At 35.5% G+C, this 13,611-nt stretch overlaps 1 protein-coding gene and 1 long non-coding RNA gene across 14 annotated transcripts in view; one reads left to right on the top strand and one right to left on the bottom strand.

Moving 5' to 3' along the window:
* LOC107263765 (43 kDa receptor-associated protein of the synapse homolog) overlaps positions 1-12,930 on the top strand; it is a 38,447-nt gene extending 25,517 nt beyond the window's left edge. For 10 of the 13 annotated variants that reach the window (XM_025080902.1, XM_025080904.1, XM_025080900.1 and 7 more), the window contains 7 exons: positions 5,896-6,042; positions 6,316-6,475; positions 7,409-7,609; positions 7,886-7,984; positions 8,378-8,584; positions 9,317-9,516; positions 9,661-12,930. In XM_025080902.1, the coding sequence (XP_024936670.1) occupies positions 5,896-6,042; positions 6,316-6,475; positions 7,409-7,609; positions 7,886-7,984; positions 8,378-8,584; positions 9,317-9,516; positions 9,661-9,868 (1,222 nt within the window). In that variant the 3' untranslated portion in view covers positions 9,869-12,930. Of the gene's footprint in view, positions 1-5,895; positions 6,043-6,315; positions 6,476-7,408; positions 7,610-7,885; positions 7,985-8,377; positions 8,585-9,316; positions 9,557-9,660 lie in introns of all 13 variants that reach the window. The other 3 variants (XM_015731314.2, XM_025080905.1, XM_025080906.1) reach the window with 3 other exon arrangements.
* On the bottom strand, positions 7,439-9,323 carry LOC107263766. The gene is made up of 3 exons (XR_003058508.1): positions 8,642-9,323; positions 7,878-7,959; positions 7,439-7,564 (listed from the first exon to the last, which is right to left on the bottom strand). It is a non-coding gene; the product is annotated as an uncharacterized LOC107263766 (long non-coding RNA).
* Positions 12,931-13,611: the final 681 nt, after the last annotated feature.

Here is a 13,611-nt window from a genome sequence, read left to right as displayed (position 1 = left end):
CGAAAACTACGTAAGCAAGATCTTTCTATATCGTATAGGAAAAACAGCTCGAAAGACTATCAAGAAATAGCACGGGAGCGCGAGTGAGCTCGATCGGTTTCCCAAGACAGACTGCTTTAAAGTAATCAATTGACAATAGTCAAATTAAAGAACAAATCATTCTGATTAATCGAGATCCTTATAGCCGGTAACTATTATCCTTGGCTGCCCTTAACCGTAACAAAATTATACCTCCGCCCGCTCTACAGCTCTTTGCCACTGTCCAGCGCAGCGCCCGTATCTCACCCGGACCTCTGCCGGTCCGTGGAATCATCTCCGTCGGGTACTCTCCTCTGCCAGGTACCTCGGTACGTCTACGAATCAATCCGAGAACGTAGCTTCTGAGCAAGGTGGCGACTCGAAGGGAACCAGAAAGCAATAACGCCATCTGAGACTTATGACTAAGACAACGACTTGAAAACATGGTCGCCTCGTGACCATGAGTCGAAAAGTCAGGTCACAGTATATATTAATATTCTTATGTAAAATATAAATAATTTTTTACTACACTATACAATATGTACATACTTCAATATATTATACGACTTATATCTGTTTATAACAGACGTATGATTATAGACGCAGAATATAACTGTTTGCTCTTAGACAAAAACGAGAAAACTCTGAACTAAGCATAAAAGCCATAACCATAAAGTCCAACGTGAACAAGCGTTTCTTCGGAGGAATTTCTGAAACTTATATATAACTCAAAGCAGCCATTAATCGCCTTCCTTGAAGTAATAATTTTCCTGTGTTAGACACGCAAACATGTCTCATGAATTTTATTAGATCTATAGGATTCATTAACTTATTTTATCCAATCCCACCCCGTTATTATATGGGTTTTAAAGAAACTCATACAATCAAAACATTGATAAAAAAAACATGTCCTATAATAGCAGTAACAATTCCTATTTTTTTTCTCTCGAAAAGGCAATAGCCTTCATCCAAAAGCATGACGATCATATTTCCTCTGACGAAGAAGCATTTACTAATTATTAGAATTCATCAAAAACTTCATCAAATTTCGACAATTACCAAAACAATATTACTCGTTCGACATATGTATATTGCCCGAAGGTCAATCTTGATAAGTCTCTTGTACTTCCGTTCTGCCTCGATCGAAGTCCTCATTCGGTAAATAACAATTTTTCCGTAATGTCATACGTGGCTCAAGGCGATCATTACGTATGTCTTCCCGTGGCAGAATATGGCAACGGCACTTCTTACCAATTAACGTAAGAGACAAAAGTCCCTCGGCTAGTCCAGCACTTGACTTGCGTTAAGAGGCCGTGGAAGAGTACGGCCTACGGTAGTAGACAGAGGAACTTGAGAAGAGTGCTTAACAAAGAGATGGCCTCTATGAGACAGTATTTATTTCGTATGAAACGGTGAAAAAAGTGTGTCTAAGTTTCCCGTAATACGAAGTATATACAGGGTGTTTGAAAATTATCGGATCTACGGGGTATGGCGATTTCGAGAGGCATCGAAAATCACAAAAAAGACCTTGCTTTTGTCTGAAAACTCGTAGTTTCCTAAGGGGTGCAGGTCAAAGTTGACATCAGAACGAGACAGCAACAGAAATTGTAGGCACATACAAAATTTTATTTTTCTTCCTTTGCTTTCGTTTCTCGACATCGACAAGGCTGCATACGTTATAGACAGATCACGCGGATATCAATTGTTTCAAAGTCCGAGCGTCAAGCGCATTTGTTGAAAAATCACCGATCGATACTGGCGGAACTCCTTAGCTTCGCACTTTCTGCAGCAGTTCACGCGGAACCCGTGATTCGCTATTGTTTTTGAGCCGTCTGAACAACTCCGCAGCCCTTCGCATAATCGGAATCTAGTACTGTCCTCTTAGAGGGGACAGTACTAGATTCTGATTGGTTGGTTTCCTTACCCTTACGTCTTACGTCGTTACGTTATTTTGTGTGTGAAGAGCTTTACCGTTGTTTAAAGGCAGTTGATGAACAACAAATGCGTTCGAATGTCCCACTTGGGCATTCACGTTAAAATATGTAGAGCAGTGAATTTCGAAAAAGTGTATTTATTTCCGTACTTTTTAAATGTGGCAATTTTGGAGGATACTTCATGGGATGAAGGTGTCCGCATAATTAGACAATATTGAGCATATCGTAAATATCCATTATATTTACTATAATTGTGATATGACGTAATACTATGTCATATATCTATGTAATTCGAGGATGAAAAGATCATATAACGAAAAAGTGAAAAACATTAATTATTTAATTAAACACTGACTAAGCAATATTTAATTTTAATTTTAATCCCTTATCCATTTGGGTATTCGATAAATCTGACGACTAGGGACATTTGATAAAATGATCATTATTTCTGAATTTTCTTTCTTTTATAAACTTCAGCTATTTCGCTGATTACACGGAAAGAGTTTTCAGCTGAAATAATTACTTGGCGATAAAGGCGGCGAGCGAAAGTTAAATTAAAGAATCATGATAAATGATTGCTCAAGCATTCTAATGCGAATTTTGACTGTTCATTTATACGTATATAGATATAGATTAGATTTCAAGTAGTTTAACGTTCTAAAGAGAAAGAGCATCGATCCAATGCATATTACTGTATAAAATTGTGCGTGTGTTAATCGAAACCAAGAAGCTAGCATTGTTCTTACTCTACGTTTTCAAAGGTAAAATATCATTATAAATACTCGTATAATTTATTTCACCAGATTCATTAAGGTTTAGGAAATAGGTTTTTCGTAATACGGATGTAGACGATGTAAATGTATCCTGAAAATTCAAACATCACAAGTGCATTAGTAATTACGTACATTGGCTCTTAATTAAATCTATACATAACAAATTTACGTGTATCAATAGTTAATTATATAATTAATCAGATCGCGAAGTAGAAAAACAAAATTTCTTGTCAGATCTGTGCATTGCGTAATATAATTTTATCAGAGAATTATTATCGACCTTATCAGTATTTTTCTTATTTTTCTCTAATAAATGTAAAGCAGGTGATTGGAAGAGAAATTTGTAAAAATTTTACTTCATACGGAAATACTTATTTTAGTTATTCATGGGATTCATGATTATTACAGACATGCTAATGTAAGTGCGAATTAGGTCACTGTAACGCTAGTTATCGTTAACGAGCTCGTGAATAACTAAGGTCTCCATTTGTCAATGCAGGGCATGAAAATTGGCATTGTTTTTGTTCGAAATTTCCTGCTGGTACTACAAAATTACGAGCTATAATTCAATGATGTACTTATGCCATTAGCTTCATCGCTCTCAACAGTATTTTCTACCTAAAGCTCTTATTATCGCACTTTTTATCCAGACTCTGCTAATGGCAATTTACGTGTTAGATACGGATAAGGTACTACGAAATCTAGTTCGAGTAAATTTATAGTGATGTTTCGTAGATAAAAAGCTCAAGACTTAGCACTGAGAGCTTTATATAATCACAGGAATGATTTAGATATATCCCGGGCTTAATATGCAATTTCGAAAAATATTAGAATATAAATTAACTCATCATTTTTCGGATCCCATTTGAAACCCCATTGATCAAAATTTAATGGAGCTTTTATATTAAGAAAATAGTATTCCTATAACTATTAATCTCCACGGAGCAGCAACTTGGCCATTGTAGCACATCTGGGAACAAGTTTCGAAAACATATTGCTGCAAGGTACGTGTTATATTCCCCATTAATTCTCGGATGTAATCGATAATTTGGATTACGTATGTTCTACTCATATAGACCTGGGCAGCCTAGAGCGTTGCTAACTGTGTGACTCATTTATCTAGAACATCATAAAGCATGTTCACATAATTAGTCAAACCTTGTTCCATTAGCAAAGTTTTAGAAATTTCTGAAAAATATCCAACATATTCAAAACATCATTTTAGTCGATAACTTGGTAGATAAGGTGAGAATTCATATGCGAATAATGATGTTTTTGAAAAATTTTAAAATTTAGTAAACGCTTTTGGTTACACTGCAAGAACACCTTAGGATATACGCGTCGCAGATTATCTTTAAAATTATTGGAGCAACGCCAGAGAAAACCTTTCTCAATTTACTACAATATATTCTCTACTATCTTGTAAAATACTGTAAGGGTAAACTCAGTAGCTCAACCAGATAAAAAGCTACATAAAGTTACTTTGAAAGTAAGATGTTATGAATCTGAAGTCGACTGTTAGGTTAATAAATTATCTATATGTACAATAATTTTTCTAAAAACTTGTACGGAATTATTTAAATTCATATAAAAAATTGTTTTTCGTCAGTACTTCTGCGTTCACTTAAAAAATATTTTTGTATCGCGTATATATTAATTTGATAGTGAATTTAAGTGAATTTTTCGTGGAAATCTTCAATATATGTGTAATGATTCTCACTGCATATTAAAAATAAATGTGTATAAATTTGAAAAATAAAGCTCGGGGCGGTCTGTTTAACCGCGCAAACGTAGGAACGATAATCGATATCTCGAGCAAGAGTCAAGACGTACTTGATTTTGTACATACTGATGTGTATATATGACTTAAGAATGATTTCTTACATAAATCGTATGATTTAATTCTTTAATTGACATTCAGTAGGTTTACGTCACTATCCTTACTACCCTATTATTTTACGTAAACGTAATGTCCTACCGTTTAAATTAAACCCGAAGGTAAAATTACATAATTACGTAATACTGTATCTATACATAACCACAATAGAAACAAAACATTCTACAACCCTTCTTAATAGTAGTTACATCAGTTCCAATCTTTGCCCTAAAACGCCACGTGGGTTAATCGACCTATTGTGCAGGTTGATACAAAAGAAAAACTGCCTAATAATAAGAAATTTAATATAGAAGTTAGTTAAACCGATTTATTAATTAAAAGTAACGATAAAGAAATCTCACAACAATATAATTTAATTTAATAAACTTTTGTATCGCTCGATTCATATTTGCTAGTGATACAACGTCATATGTGGTAGATTCAAAATATCTAAAAAAAAAAGTGGTTCTAAAAATTGTGCTAGATAAGAAAAAAATGATAGCAAAATATATTTTATCTACTGTCATACAACGAGATAGCAAGTACAATTGATAGCGTCTTACAGCTGACAATCTTCATAAACCATATAATATGTGGACATATACGAAAGAATGTCCTCGTAAACTACATTTCCCAGATCACACTGCGGTGAATACTACTACCACTACTACTACTACTAAAGTCAAGGCTAGCACGGTGTAGCGAATGAATTTTCGTTAAAGCATACTGTACTTTACGTAACTTCTTGTTTATACTACAACGAACAGTAATACTACAGTGTAAGATGTACAAGTTTATGAACTACGTGATACAGAAAGTTTATGAATCGTCCCGAAGAGGAAAACTGAGAGTGAACATTTTACTATCATGTTACAATGTCCATGTTTATATATTTATTACGAAATTATGATAAATATTAACCAGGTTTTAAATAAAACTGCAGTCTTCATACTTAATCCATGCATACAAAAACGTCGGATACACTGTTTCCATGCTCGAACAGATTATGTAGGACTTCATGCCGGCACTTATTATCCGCTGAAGCTTTTACATATATTTGTTCGTGTCATTTCATATATTTCACAGATACATCATACTTACGTATGATATTTGAATGAGGATAAGGATTTGCGCTGTACCCAAGTACTTTTCCCGAGCTTTCGCGTACCAAAAATTTTATATTTCTATGTACGTATAGCACGTGAATTATTGGTTAAACCACGAGGAAAGTTTGTGTATTTTTCCCTATCCTTTTTTTCTGCTATACTATGTCAATGGATTTTTCTGCTTTCAGAGACAGCATAGACTTTGGACATAGACAACTGTGCATTTCGGAAGAACTTGACTCGCCAAACATGAGAGCCGAGGCGTACTTAAATTTGGCTAGGGCTCACGAGAGATTAGGCGCTTTGGATAGAGCATTATCCTACGCAAGACACAGGTTATATATACGATATATACATATATAATTTTCAATTAGCAAAATAATATTTTTCGTTGCTTTATATTAATCTTTAAAAAAAATGTACAAAGCTCATAACGTTAATTCCTGGTTTGCACGAAGTCTGTGAATTTATATCACGTATTCTATGGACGTATTAAGCGATTCAACTGAACAGTCGAATTTCTATACGTGAATCGTATTTGATCGAGCTTTCACTAACCGTCGCGACAAGCCAAAAGAATTTAAACGGTGAGTTCAGTTCCTTTACAGTTTGTGCAACGAATGCGACCAGTGTGCCACTGCAGGATTGGTTCACTTGACAGTGGCTAGGGTCCACTTGGAACTCGCGGGATTCTGCAAAGCTTTGGAAGCATTTCAAAGAGCTCACAAAATCGCCCAGTCCATTCAAGATCCTTCTCTGGAGCTCCAGGTGAAACTTGGACTAAATTTTAGCCGATCTCACTCTGTTCCATCCACTCGGTGCTTTTACTTTGTTTTACCCCCATTCCGAGTAACCCATATAAATCGACGCTTAACTTTTTATTTTTAACAAACGTTCATGCCAACTCGACAGAAAAATTACCCAGTTATTTTACCGTAAAAGCTCGACGAATATTTTCCTCAGGCTTGCTGATAGCAATGTAAAGAGATATATTTTAGATTATAGTACACAGTTTAAGATACATTAGAACTCGTACATACTTACACGTACAGTTATACGGCATATGGAAACTTTTATATTTCATAAAGAAAAGGTTACGAAAACATCGACAATACCTATTACGTGTAGCATCCATTACTCGTATATTCGTATATTTTATATTTATTTTATGTATTTCTTATATATATTTAATATCAAAATTACAAGTTCAGGATGCCTTGAAATTGGCCGATTGCTTGAGGGTGTATAGGTATTTTGTGACCAGTTCACAAATCAGCCCATAAACTGGAATTTTTGCGAGGTCCGACCCCGAAACAGCCACAAGTCCTTAGATTATTTGATTTATTGAAGTAATTGCCCCCGCAGTAACCCCTAGGCAAACGTATACATATATACGCTAAATTCGATATATATATAATATTTAACAATTGACTGAATGAATTGAATGCTAAGGGTGGGATGTAGAAATATCGCGGCGTTACGTTATAAAAACAAATGTTTATTGTCGCATTATGATATAAAGGAAAACCAACGGTCTGGTTCTGTGACACATGGAATTTTTTCAAAGAAACCCTCCCTTGCATCATCATCCCACCCACACAGTTTTTCCACTAGCAAAGTGTCCCGCTTGTCAAGAGCCGTTAATCCAGAACAAGCGGGAGTGTGCGTCCTTATGTGAAAGTTCCATGGATCTTTTTTCAGGTGTACGTCGGCCTTTCCGAGCTATTCTGTCGTCTGCAGGACGCCGATAAAAGTGCCATATATGCTGGGAAAGCGTATGATCTTTCAAGAAGTCTTCAGCTTGGAGACTTGAATTCGCGACATCACAGAGCAGCACTTTTGCAGATGGCCACCGCTCTGAGAAAGAAAGGCGAACTGGGCGATGCGCACGATTACTGTTCGGTAAAGTCTTTAAGTATAATTTATGTAACGTTAAAAGCTACGCTAAGTCCCAGAACAAGTAGTATCGGTTGGTTAAGGATAAATCATTGTAAGACCGGGAAGGGTTTTTTTCTTAAGAGGAAATGCCTTCACTTCCATTCTAACAATACTAAAGATCGAAGAATGGCTACGAGAAGTACTTACTAAAGTTTAGCAAACTTCAGATACCTAAACGACCGTAAGCTATTCTTTCATTGGCTCACGAATCCACGTTAAGTCGATACTTTACCTTCGTAGGAAGCGACTAGATTGTCCCTGGTGTCCGGCGACCAAGCCAGCTATGCCCGCAGTATACGCATTATGGGCGATATCTACAGAAAGAAATCGGACATAAATGTGAGTTAATACGACCTTGTTAATCTTAATTATCTCGATAGTTTCCCAAGAGTATCTCAAATTAATGATTCCCTTATCAGACGTGAAATAATCGCACGTATAACGTTACTTCGACTATCCCAAGTGCATACAGTCTACCTGCATCCTATCTGCACTTTACGCCTTACACGATGCATGTTAGTAAGTTAATAAAAATTCATAATAAATTTTAAAATTACACGTAATGAAAAAATATTAATTATACAGCCAAACGAATGTTCATTTAATTGTTGTAATATAACGCTTGATGCTAACCTATTTGTTTTAGAATTGCATCATATGTACGATTAGCCTTTAGTTGTCAACATTGACATTAATAGAATCAGGGTAGAAAGATACTAGCGTGAGATGAAGTTGGACGTATTACAGAAGGCGTTCCGGCAGTACGAAAGCGCAATGGGATCTGCTGCCGCAACTGGCGATCGTTTATGCCAAATGGAAGCTATGGATGGCGCCGCAAGGTGCCTCGAGGCACTCAGACTTCAACACAAGATATGCAATTGCAGACCACTCGAATTCAACACGAGATTGCTGGAAGTAGCGGGCTCGGTTGGCGCTAAGGTAACAGGATTAGCTTCCAAGTGCAAGGCAATGTAAATGAGTGAAAAGCGTGCTTACACTACTGTCAACCGCAGTGAAAACTTCCTGCCCACTCCTGTCTGTTTGAAGAGAACGATTTTCAGATTGTGCAACCACCAAGTACCATAGACGTGTGCGTTGAATATTTCAAGAGAATGAAATGTTCGTTTTCTGTGCTTTTTTACGAGTGAAATGTTTTTCATTTTTATGAAAATCTATAACGATATTAAATTTATAACTGAACTTTCGTATAATATACATTTTCTTTTTGATATTTTTCGCCCTTTTTTCTAGTCTAAAATACAGTACCAAATTGTACATCGGTAGTTTTTAATCGGCGATAACGATTCCTACACTCCGTTCTATTCTAAAGACTGATTTGACATGGTATCACAGTTCCAATAATATGCGAGTCACGTAGTGGGGAGCTGATAGGATTATGCGCCGTATAAGTATGTTTCGAACAAGCCATATTGCAAAGTTGAGATTTACAGGTCACAGAGCCCATACATAAAACATAACCCGTGACGTTTCCTATGCGGTATAAAATTCGCAGCGTTATTCCCGTTCAGCGTGAACGAATCGTCACGGTTACTTGCTCGAATTAATATCGGAAGTGTAAAAACTGGGTCGTAACATTTCTGAATAATATAAATATTAAGTCATCCTTAAGATTCAAATTAGCACTTACTCGTTTTTTCTTCCTTGTCTCAGCTTCTAGTGAGAACCGTCAGATCGCGACTGTCACGAATTTACGGCTCTTTGGGCGACGAGGAGCAAAGACAGCATCACGAGCGACTCGCTGCTGCAATGGAGGAAGATTTGGAATTACGTTGTGGTGGCTGCGGCAAACCTTTTGGCCTGGAAGCTGATTCCCTGGAGGCTCTACCGTGCTCTCATATATTACACGCCAGGTGAAGGAAAATAAACTGCGATCCTATCTACTTTTCAATGGTAGCTAGGTTATGTCCAAAGTTGTTTACATATATTTTGAAACAAATCATTATTTAGTATAATTATTCTAGTTTCTGATATAACGAACATTATATCATTTTCAGCTGTGCGTACGATATACTTAAACGACGGGATAAGAAGAAAAAACGACTATGTCCCGACTGTCACAAGTCAGTCAGCTCACGACTTTATCTACACTGTGAGGATCCACATGGTATTAATGCACTGAATCACAGCTCGCTCAGTCTGGCATCGTTAAGGGCGAGCAGTTTGGCCACCCTGGAGGATTGTCACGCGACAAGCAGCGTATAAAACTCGTACCGAGATGCTCTCTTAATTTTCTTATGATCTCGCATCCAACGCAAAGAGGATTGGCGATGCTGATTAAATAAACGAGGTAGCAATAGTAGAAGGAACAGTAGTATTAAAATGAGAATGGTAGGAACGGAAGTTTGCGTTCCGAATGTATGATAAAAACAATAGTTCCTTCTCAGTACGTAGTTGAATGCAGAATATTAGTTGATCATTGAACAAGTAAACGTCATTACGGTGCACCCTCTCGGTAACAGAAACACTTTCTTTCTAATTCTTTATATGTATATTCCTCTTCGTTATATATGTCTTCTTTCGTGTTTGATAGATTATTTGGAAATTGTTGATTTTTAATATAAATAAGAAAATTGTAATTTTTAAATAACTCTTACAGGGACGTCATGTTTAAATGACAATGAATTTAAAAAAAAAACTACCAGACGGTGTTATATGACATACAAAATGGTAAAGTCATTGGGATAGTCATGACGTCAAAGACACCAAGAAATGTCTTGATAAAAATTAATTCTTCTTTCAACTTCACATTCGATCCTGTTGAATTTTAATGTTGGTGCGCACAACTATGTTTAATTATTAATTTTCACAAGTATTCACGGATTCGCTGGCGAATGAGTATTTGTTATATAATGAACAGCCGCGGGTTTAAGATCTGTCGAATTTAGCTAACGAACGAACAAATGCCAAATGGCTTCGAAATAACTTCCTATTTTCCTAGACACGCAAATGCAATTTATCGGCCAAATATAAGTGCCAATCACAGAGTCGAAGTGTTGCAGTGATCGCATGCGATAAATCTGCTCGATCCTCTCGAAAGTTATGACGAATGGACGCCGAGTGTTCAGGACATCAAAATCGGTTTCTTTCGTGTTCTATAGAATATCTAGTATTATAATAAATTTCATACCTACAGACGAAACGGTTCGATTCAACATTTTGCACGGCATGTTGTACATGCAATATTATTACATGAGTTATGTTTCAATTCAACATAAGGTAACAATAATCAGGCTGTGCATACAGCATTTAAAAAAAAAAAATCTAATACACTTTAATAATATGTTCTTTGGATTTTGCTAAATGTTGAATCGCTCCTCAATTCACGATCCTCAAATTCGTCCAGTTTTTTACATAAATGAAGACACTATAACTATATTTGTAATAGAACTTTCAAAAATTATTGGATACACATCCAACTTTATTAGACTTATTATTTTCATCATTCCCGATAGATATATGTATATACGTATCTACGTCGTTAAAAAGTAAATTACGATTTGTAGTTGCAAAATCATATGCTAAAACTCAAATTCACACACACAACAGGCACGCGCGCGTACAAACAACACAAACTCACTCGAGCAAAAACTGTACGTCTCTCTGTTACTCAATATTCTAACTCAAAGTCGCTATGACTGTGTATGTGCCAAATGATAAAGGTTAAATAAATGCTGAGAGAACCTAAATTTTTGGACCAATGTGAGATGCGCGTCGCAACTGACAGATGGTTATTTTGGAATGTTCATATTCGTGGCAATGATATCTACGATACCGCAATTTCATCGTAGGTTCATCATTCATTTGCCGAATTATTTAACTATTGCTAGGCACTACAGGTATACATAAAAAATAATTATAGTCGTTATTAAACCTCGGTACGGGGGTAAAAGCGTAGAAAAGTTCTAAAAGAGCTCGCAGACGCGTACGTAAAAGAATAAAATAATTTTAAAAAAGATTCGAATTTCTTGATGTTATTCAAACCTTTAGAGTGACGAGACGCTATCGTATATTTGCGATTGGGCCCGATTAACAAGATCAAGAAATAACAATGCCAGATTGTCCCCGTGTTCACGGTGATATCGCGTTTATCGTAAATTACGTTCACTTTTAGACTTTCATAATTATTTGTAATGAGAAACGATGTACCCCTTTAGTGCTCGTAATTTTATCTAGAAATGACAAGCGAATCAAAAAGGAAACTGTCAAACGTCACGAGGATTGCGTATTCCAATTTGTGAGAAAAGAAATGCCAATTGAATATGTGAGGCTATGGAAGGCCATTTTGTAAAAGGAAATCAAAGTACTTCGAAGTGGCTAAGATAAGGGATAATAGTGAGAGAATAATTGAAAAAATTGATAGATATATTGCAATACTTCCTTGGATGATTATATCCTCGTAAATTAATGCCGCGCACGTATGTAAACCATTAAAGAATTTATACACGTGCATACGCATGTACACTGCCGCAAGAACTTATCACTCTCCCGATTACTTTGACAATCCAAATTGATCCAAACGTACACTTCAAACTGTCTGTCATAGAGATGTTTGTGTCCTTTAAGATCGCCAAGAATTTACATTGGCAATGTGAAACTTGTATAAAATCAGCTCGTGACATTGTTCTAGATGATACACGTTGCGACGGTACTAGTTTAAATTTTCATGCAACGACTCCTACTGTAAATTAGTTAATGTAACTTTAAAAAAAAAACGAATTAAAAGTTAGACAAACGTTGTAGCGAACGCGCGATGACGTAAAGAAACTCGAAAAGTTAATTGCAAGAGTCTCTTTGGCAAAATGACATAATTTTTGCGTATACATTCCGTATTGATCAAAGTGACATCGTATCCGAGGAGTAACAGCCTTGACGCAATTCGAAGTGCAAACTTGGCAGTTTCTTTACTTCCCTTGAGCGTTCGGCAAACTGATTAAAGTGCGCGGCCTTTGCGACAAAGTGATGTATGCACAATCAACCAGGATGACGTAAAAAAGAAGAAATCAAGATTACACTCGTAGGAAATATGGTTAAAGTGCACAACAAAAATGTTACGATTTTAAGTACTATGATAAAAGAGAAAACTGATTAAACTGTTAACGGTGTAACGAACAAGATTATTCACCCACTTGCACAACGTTATTGTAAACACAATAAGCTAATAAAGTGATAAAATATGTCGTTGTATTTGTTGTAGGCCCGAGAAATAGACGAGTACCTCAAATGCAAATTAATGTTAATAATAAAGGATAACACTGTTTTATGAATTGTGCCTACATTATTGATAAGCCATTTCACCATTTACACCTCTATTAATATGGCCTTAATTTTACGTTTGCATAGTGAATTTCTTATATCTATTTAGTTCTACATACCTAAGACTAAATTATAAGTTATTTGTGAATTTATTTATTTTTATATAATCTTATTATAAGTTTTGTTTGTGTCATTCAAGTAAAAGAAATGGCAATTTTATTGTACTGGTCTAGGTTGTAGAGTGAAGATGTCATCTTTCCGTAATATGGCGCAACTAGTTGAGCAAATAAGTTAGTAATATATTATCGCTTCTTCCTATAATGTTTTTATTTTTATTTCCTGCATTTTTTTTTCGCGTTAATTAAAACATGACATTTTTAGCGGTAATTTTACGAGATTATACAACATTTATTAGAATTTATTTATGTACCAAATATGAATCATGTTGACTAAACAATAATGAAATTATTTGTTATCTACTATTTATTATGTATAGATAATGCTTCACTGAATATATATTTATTGGATAATAGTGATATACATAGTTTAGCAGTCACCATTTATTTAAAGAGTTTAGGACAATTTTTATGAATTATTTTGTATAATGTGTTTGTATTGTAATATTTATGAAAATGGCGGTAATTAGACGAGTGAATGTTTAATACATTTTAGGTCCGTTTATGTAAGCATTT

The sequence above is a fragment of the Cephus cinctus genome, unplaced genomic scaffold (genome assembly GCF_000341935.2).
Source record: "Cephus cinctus unplaced genomic scaffold, Ccin1 Ccin1_scaffold0160, whole genome shotgun sequence".
NCBI classification, from domain to species: domain Eukaryota; kingdom Metazoa; phylum Arthropoda; class Insecta; order Hymenoptera; family Cephidae; genus Cephus; species Cephus cinctus.
Note: the sequence above shows the minus strand (reverse complement) of the source record. Positions and strands in the feature narration are given on the sequence as shown.